Source organism: Dendrobium catenatum, unplaced genomic scaffold (genome assembly GCF_001605985.2).
Source record: "Dendrobium catenatum unplaced genomic scaffold, ASM160598v2 fragScaff_scaffold_9, whole genome shotgun sequence".
Lineage (NCBI taxonomy): Eukaryota > Viridiplantae > Streptophyta > Magnoliopsida > Asparagales > Orchidaceae > Dendrobium > Dendrobium catenatum.
Genome location: NW_021318471.1, coordinates 2152634 through 2161337, shown reverse-complemented (window position 1 = coordinate 2161337; position 8704 = coordinate 2152634). Strand labels below are relative to the sequence as shown.

The window sequence follows — 8704 nt, the reverse complement described above, 5'->3', positions numbered from 1 at the left end:
CTGGTGAAAGTCGGTTCATTGGGAATTTATTCTGCTCTATGGTTTTTGTCTCTTGGAAAAGCAGAAATCAGTTCAAACATGGAGATGATGAATCCAGTGCAAGTTTCATTACTTCGCAGGCTATCAGTATGACTTCAAATGCATTGAACTTTGGCAATATTTCGGGAAACTGGGGTTCTAACCGGCCAAGGCTGATCTGTTCTCATTGGAATCCCCCTCCACCTAAGTGGATTAAATTTAATTTTGATGCAGCATTGTCACAATCTTATTTGGCAGGCAATGGTGGTGTATTTAAGGACCATAATGGGAGGTTTCTCTCAGCTTTTGGGGTTAAATGCTCTCATTGGGATATAAGAGCATTGGAACTAGCTGCTTTCCGACACTTGAAGGTAGTCATTACAGATAAAATGCTGGAAGCTAAAGGTATCTTTATTGAAGGCGACAATTTCAATGTCATCTAGCATCTTCAGAAATCTGTGGAACACTTGGATGGGAGGTATAGTGAAACTAATTTTGAAGACTTTATCTTTTCTTAAAGATTTTGGTTGTCATTTTTTATTTCTGTAATAGGAGTGCTAATAAGTTGGCATATTATTGTGCTAAATTAGCTTTGGATGGGGATTTTGTTTGGGATAACCTCACTTGTAATAAGGTGCCTCGTTGTTTTTTGTCGGTTTTGGTGGAGGATGGTGATAGGGGTGCTATCACCTAGTAGGTTGTATCTAGGTTGTTTTCTTCTTTGCCTTTAATGCATTTGGCATTTCTATAAAATTAAAAAAAAAAAAAAAAGACATTGTAATTAGTATTCACACAGAAAGAGGAAAGGAAGCCAAACAGCAAGGAAGGAATACTATGACATTTGGTAAGTTCACAACAGTGAGCAAATAAGAACAATGCCCAGCATAAGAGCAAACTAGAAACAGTTGGAAACAAGCAAACTGCTATCAATGCCACATATATATGAATTGCATAAATTCAAATCTGGAAATCAATTCTTCTTATGTTGGTTTCCAGATGATTGTTGTTTCAGCAATCATGGATGTTACAACGTAAGGATCCATATTTGATGCTGGCCTCCGATCCTCAAAGTAACCTGTAAATCCAAAAAAATGGTTCAGTTTTGCATCATAGGCTTTGTTTGAGACGACTTTTTGTTGTTTCTTAAAACAAATTTCTAGTATAAAAATTCTAATTTTTCTACTAAAAAATTGTTTTAAGAAGCAACAAAAAAGCCATCCCAAATGAAGCCTTAATCTTCCATAAAACTTCAACAAAAAAGTAAGCTTACCTTTGCCATTCTTTTCAGTGTCGCGGCCAACACGAACCGAAGCTCCACGATTCGCAACACCCTAGAAGTGTGGATATTTGGGAAGTAATAGGTAAAAATTTTGAAACGATTGGATTATCAAATGATCAATATGATTTTTCTTTATATTATCCATTATGCTATTAAAATTCAAGAGCTTACCCAAGAGAAAGTGTTGATATCAGCAGTCTCATGCCTTCCAGTGAGGCGCCGCTCATTGCCTTCGCCATAAGAAGCAATATGCTCCTTGTGCCTCAGGCCAAGTTTTTCAATTGCCTTCTTTATGATTTCATAACCTCCCTCTTCCCTCATGGATTTTGTACTAAAAAGCCAAAAAGACAACAACTTAACTATTTTTCAGACTTATGGAATCAAATGTAAGCAAAAGAACAGCTTTTTGGATTCTTCATATACGATTCAGAAAACCATTATCAATTAGGATCAAACCTGTAGTTAGTGTGCGCACCAGCACCATTCCAGTCTCCCTAAAGCAAAAATATAATTCAATAAATAGTATAAATTTTGAATAGAAAAGCAATTTATTTCATTGATGATTAAGACTTTGTTTGGAATAATTTTCTTACTGCTTCTTAAAATAATTTTCTAGTACAAAATTTTTAATTTTTGTACTAAAAAGCTGCTTTAAGAAGCAATAAGAAAGTCATCCCAAACGAAGCCTAAAAGTAGCTCTATGATCTTTTGTTCGACAAGGAACCATCAGCAATTTCCAACCTGGATGGGCTTCGGGTCTAATGAAAGTACCACACCAGCAATTTCAGTTATCCTCTGTTTACATAAATAAGCAAATAGTAAGCAAGATAATAATAGCGTATCCAATTTCATAACATAAATTCCACACTGCAGAAATTTTGTTTATCCATTGTTTTTACCTCCAGAATGTATCGAGCAACCCACAACTGATCACCAGCAGAAATGCCAACGGATGGGCCAACTTGGAACTCCCACTATAAAAATAGTATAGCTTTTACTAGTGACAAACAAAGGAGAAGCAACAGATAGTGAGAAAAGCAACAAAAGAAGAATGTTGGTTACCTGACCAGGCATGACCTCTCCATTGATGCCACTAATGTTAATACCGGCATATAGGCAAGCTTTGTAATGTGCATCAACTACATCACGGCCAAAAGATTTGTCAGCACCCGCCGAACAGTAGTAGGGACCCTGTTACAAAATTCGAAATATATGAAAAAACATCAGTAGAATTGATATTTTGTAGCCTAAAATTAGCTGCAACATAAATAATATCCTTTTTTGCAGAAGATAACATTCAAATACAACAAGCCTTTGTCCCACTACGCGGGGTCGCCTACATGAATCCTTTTTCTCCATTCTATCATGTTAAAAATCAAATTCTCATTTAAATCTAATAAAGAAATATAATTTATAATATTTTCTAACGAAGTCTTTTCAGGTCTACCTCTACTTTTCTTAACATAAGTCAAATCTAATACCTCTACTTTCCTAACCGGGTCATCGGAAGGCCGCCATTTTATATGACCAAACCATCTAAGGCGACTCTCTCTAATATTATCTTCCAGTGGAGCTACTCCAACCTCTTCACGTATATGCTCATGAAATTGAAAATTAAGTGTATGAGGGGAATATGATCATCCAAGAACTACAATGAAGATGGTTAAACTGACAAGATATGCATGATGCATGCTAAGAGCCAAAGCCAAAAAAAAAAAAAGCTAAGAGGAAAAAGTTTATATATCTTAGGGTATACTACTATTTAAAAAATGGCTTAAGATCAAATCATACTTTAAAAAACATTTCAGTTCATACTTTGTAGAAGAAAAGAAAATATAAAGGCTGAAAGGTGTATGTTAACAGATATAGGAATTTAAGTATATCACTGTCACCTGAGGACCAGGGTACCCCCCCACAGGCCACCCAATGGGCCAATTGACATCTTTTTGAAGAAGGGTGTACTCTTGCTCAATTCCATACCTATAAATTTGAATAGCAAAACATAAAGAAATTAATACAAAACATTATTGACAGAAACATAGATGGTCAATAATAACTAAGACAAAATTAAATGATTATATTTCTACCAAGTCTCTTCAGCAACTACATCAGGGTGGCTGAAAATTTTAGCCGCATTATATCTTTTGTTGGTGGGGATTGGCTCTCCAGCTGGTGTGTAACAGTCACACATGACCTATATGTACAGAAAAAGCAACAATACACCAAACAAAGATGAAAATCAACAACTTCAATGAGAAAAAAAATGAAAATTTGAATTGCAAGACAACTGGTTTGGTGAACATCACATAAGTATTTTTACAATTTTTTTAGATAGTTAGAGGGAGTGGTTATTTCATGATTAATTTGCAAAATAAGAAAAGGTCAAATTTCTGTATCAGATGGGCATGCATGATCAAAACAAAATTTCTGACTTCCTTTCTAACACATGAAAACACAAGTTTGCAACCTTTCTAGGAGAGATTATTACGTGCGGTGTCCGGACCATCCGGAGGCAAATCCGGACACGCCACATCACCCGGATGCACTGGGCCCCGGGTGACGTGGCACGTTCGGATTCACCTCCAGACGAATCCAGATGCCGCATGTAATAATTTTCCCCTTTGAGAGATTATTACGTGCGGTGTCTGGATCGTCCGGAGGCAAATCCAGACGCGCCACATCATCCGGATGCACTGAGCCCCGGGTGACATTTAGCAGGATAATAATTTCAATAAGTTTGGATGATAAATATTTCACAGAAACTCAGTCTCTCCATATGCAGCATATAAACATACAGGTTGCTCTTCAATTATAAATCATAAAATCTCACAAAAAATTACATATGAAGCACATCCAGTTGTTGCTAAGATTAACAAACTATGGTAAAAGGAAATACAAACCAATAAAAGCTCTCAGATAGAACTAGAAGATTAAAAAAACTTACAAGAATGTTGTTTCCCCTCCTGAATGGATCCTTAAAGATAGCCTGAGGGCTGCAAATTTCAAAGGAGATATTTTATCATACAATATAGCACAAATTATGCATTAAAGAAAAAAGCATAAAAAAACAAAAGAATATTAAACGAAATAACAATATCCAACCATAATATTTGTAAAAGCACAAGGAAAGACGAAGAACTTACTACAAAATCACTTCACTATCCTTCCCGGGAGCTTGGCCAGTGCTCGAGCCATCATAGTTCCATTTAGGTATCTGTACGTGTGGTGTCCGAACCATCCGGAGGCGAATCCAGACGCGCCACATCACTTAGATGCACTGGGCCCCGAGTGACATTTAGCAGGATAATAATTTCAGTAAGTTTGGATGATAAATATTTCAAAGAAATTCAGTCTCTCCATATGCAGCATATAAACCTACAGGTTGCGCTTCAATTATAAATCATAAAATCTCAAAAAAAAATTACATAGGAAGCACATCCAGTTGTTGCTAAGATTAACTAACTATGGTTAAAGGAAATACAAACCAATAAAAGCTCTCAGATAGAACTAGAAGATTAAAAAAACTTACAAGAATGTTGTTTCCCCTCCTGAATGGATCCTTAAAGATAGCCTGAGGGCTGCAAATTTCAAAGGAGATATTTTATCATACAATACTGCACAAATTATGCATTAAAGAAAAAAGCATAAAAAAACAAAAGAATATTAAACGAAATAACAATATCCAACCATAATATTTGTAAAAGCACAAGGAAAGACGAAGAACTTACTACAAAATCACTTCACTATCCTTCCCGGGAGCTTGGCCAGTGCTCGAGCCATCATAGTTCCATTTAGGTATCTGGCTTGGATCAGTAACGGGTCCCGGAAGAGTCTGTTGCATAAAAGAATTCCAATATCAAGGATATGCTAGAAAATATGCAAAGATTAACAAGGGCAAATAGCAAAGGCATAATAGTAATATCAAAATTCAAAAGGCTGAAAGATTTTACCCTTGCTTTGCTCCTGATATCCAGACCAGATCCCCCAATCCTGTGAATCACAGAAGAAAAAAATGGATGTGAACAAAAAGCGTAGAATCATTACTAATATGAAGCAAATAAAACAAAGAATACTGAAAAGATGTTAAAAAAATGTAAAAAAAAAAATAAAAAAAAATTTGTGAAGCAAAAGGACAAGAGGAGATAAAGCAAGAAAACATAAAATAACAAAAAGGACTCGATTTTGAAGTTCTGAAATAGAACAACTGAGACAATCCAAGGCTAAACGCTGAAATACACTTTAGGCCCCATTTGATTGTCTAAGGAAAAAAAAAACTTAAGAAAAATTGTGAAATTTACTGGTTCCATCATTTAGTTGTCGGGTCACGAAGATCAACATTGGCTTTAATCCTTACAATCCCTCTTAAAACTTCTATTAATATACTTATTTCGACTTCACAAACAAAATGAGCCAAAACTAAATCATCATTTTTCAAAGATCGTTTCTATCTACAAGCATCTAAATGAATCTTCAAAGAAAAGAAGTAAAATAGTAATAATTCGTCAAACAGACGTTCCAAGAGAAAACCCCAGCGCAAGCAGAATCGCCAGAAACAGACATGGAAGCAAAACAATAAAATAAAAGAAAAGAAAAGAAACTAAAAAGGAGACAGCTTTATCAAAAAAAAAAAAAAAAACCCAAACGATCCCTAGAAACCAGTTTTTCCAATCAAAAAACATTAGCAAATGGAGGGATAAAAAGAAGAAAGAGATATCAACTTGAAAAGAAAACATACCAAATATACTCGACGATAATCTTCTCCGTGTGTTCTGTGAGGTTGAGGTTGAGCAAATCGGTAAGCAGCGACATGGCGGCAAGAGAGCGCACAGAGATAGAGAGTAAGAGAAGGATAAAGAGGGAGACAGAACTTCGCCCCTACCAAAACCCCAGACCCTGTGGAGGAGAAGAACAGAGCAATCGGTGTTATATAACCGATATTTCGGACATTTTCGTCGTTTTATTATAAGAATTAACAGATTTTAATATATAAAAGTTTATATGGCTAGAGTTTCAAAAGCAAGAAGTTGATGATAATGGTACTTTTAAAAAAATATTAATTTTTTTGGGTATATTTATGATTGCTATAGTTTTTATAAATATAATTATAATTAGATTATGTGGGTATCTACCCGTTGTCACCCTTTTATGATACACTTGACGGCGTAACTAATCCCTCCACGAATCTAGAGGCAGTCAATCCACAGACGTCAGGTCCACACTTAGGCTTTGTTTGGGATAAAATTCTTATCAATTCTTAAAGCAATTTTTTATATTAAAAAAATGTTTTAAAAAGTGATAAGAAAGTCGTCCCAAACGAAGCCTTAGTGCCCCTTCAAAGGAGGTGAGCTGCTAGGGAGAGGAGTCGAACATGAGTTTGAGGTTCTCAATCATGCTCGCCCACCGACCAAACTAAACTCTATGGGCCATTCAAAAATTTTTACTCAAACTTTTTTTAATTTAAATATAATTTATATTTGTAAATGGGGGATTTTGTTTTGTTTGATTTAAAAATAAAAGCAATTCTCAACCACAATTTGGTGAGGATAAACGTTCAGATTACGTTATGAATCCACTTTATATTTGCAAATTGGAAATTTCGCTTAGGGTCCTAAGCTTGACCGATATGCAACCGGCTGAGCAGGTTAAAGAAAAAATTGAGATGAACTGAAGTCAAAATATCGCACTAATATTTGTTCTATCCCAACCGTTATATGGATAGTTGCTTAAATTTGATTATTTTGCGGGTTAAGATTATTTACTCATATTTTTACACAAATTATGATGATTCTGGATTCGTTTGGGGTGGCTTTCTTTTCATAATAATTTTTTAATACCGACAATTTTAATTAAAAAAGTTATTTTAGAAAACACTAAAAAAGTCGTCTCAAACCAAGGAATTTTTATTAGGTCTGGACACCTGACGTAGCTCTACATCCGGACGCCAATAAAATATCGCCACATGCTCTTACTCTTTATTGCACGGCCCGACGACCTGACCCGGAACGAAAACCCGGTATTGCTATGTTCATGCATTGCTAGGTATTGCTCGGTATTGCTAGGTATTGCTTGGCAATAACGAGAAATACTGCTATGTCAAGACCAATACCGAGCAATACCTAGCAAAATCGGGGTATTGCTTGGTATTGCTAGGTATTGGTCTTGACAGAATGGTATTTCTCATTATCGAGCAATACCGAGAAAAATCTAGCAATTCCCTGGTCTGTACAAATCAGCTAATACATAGCAATATTGGGTTCTGGTCCGAGTCGGGACGTCGGGCCGCGCGGTAAATAGTAAGAGCACGTGGCGACATTTTATTGGCGTCCGAATGTAGAGCTACGTTAGGTGTCCAGACCTAATAAAATTCCAAACGAAGCCACTTGAAGGATTGTTTTTAGAATACTCATATCATTCATAGCCTTATTATGTGACAAAAAAGGATGAGAGCCAAGAATAAGAGAGAAGTTTTTAGAATTGAAAGTTTTGAATTTTTACTAAGGATTGTTTGGTTTGCTAAAAGGGTAGAGTATAAAAGAATATACTATAAAATCAATGCAATGTATCTGACGTGCTTTCGAGTTATTTTGATGAGTATAGAATAAATGCAAGTAATTATTCCTTTATTTTAGCTTTAAGAAAAATGAATGTATGATAAAATCTAATGATTGTGATAGCATGGGATGCAACAAGTGATATTGGCGGCAACGATTAATGGAGGAAACAAGGAGGAAGACAAGTGGTGGTAGTCAGCGATGACAACAGAGGGTCGATGGCAAGCGATTGTTGCAGACGGACGTTGACGACAACGACATGCATTATGTGGCTGTGAGGGACAACGGTCAATGGGCATTGATTAAGGTGGCGGAGGGTGGCCGCGACATCAAAGACAAACAATTTATAGTGTATTTTAAACTTAGCTTAATCTAATGATTTCTAAACACACCAAAATTGAACTAGAGGAAGAATTTCAAATAATTCAAAACTTTAATTTACTCTGCATTTCTTTTACTTCAAACCTAACATTAATATTTCGTATTTAGAATTATTTACATCTGTTGCGTCCTGGAATATTCGCGGCGGTAGAGAAATATATAGTTTAACGTCTTAGCGTTGTACGAAGATCCAGCACACAAATCAGATAAGTGAGAGAGTGTAGCGTTCATAAGAGACACCAAAGTTTTTACGTGGAAAACCCCTGAAAAAGGGGAAAAAACCACGGGGCCTGGCCCGGTTTGAATGAATCCACTAGTATTTGTAGTCGATTACAAATGAGGCCCTTCCTTAGGAGAAGGCCTTGGATTGATGTAGCAAATGTACATCATATAGATTGCATTACATGGTAAGAGTTACATATACAGGTTTGTTTGGCCTGAAGGACCATGGTCGGCAGGAGACCGGAGTCGGCAG

General features: G+C 36.0%; 1 protein-coding gene across 1 annotated transcript; it reads right to left on the bottom strand.

Moving 5' to 3' along the window:
* Positions 1–836: 836 nt before the first annotated feature.
* Positions 837–6137, bottom strand: LOC110092480 (glutamine synthetase nodule isozyme; the record flags this gene model as incomplete). The annotated part of the gene is given in 13 exon segments (XM_020817050.2): positions 837–1093; positions 1289–1349; positions 1469–1628; positions 1754–1791; positions 2039–2092; positions 2197–2271; positions 2360–2488; positions 3190–3277; positions 3385–3491; positions 4827–4875; positions 5026–5129; positions 5248–5287; positions 6033–6137. Coding segments are annotated over 13 exon segments (1074 nt in total). The 3' UTR covers positions 837–998.
* Positions 6138–8704: the final 2567 nt, after the last annotated feature.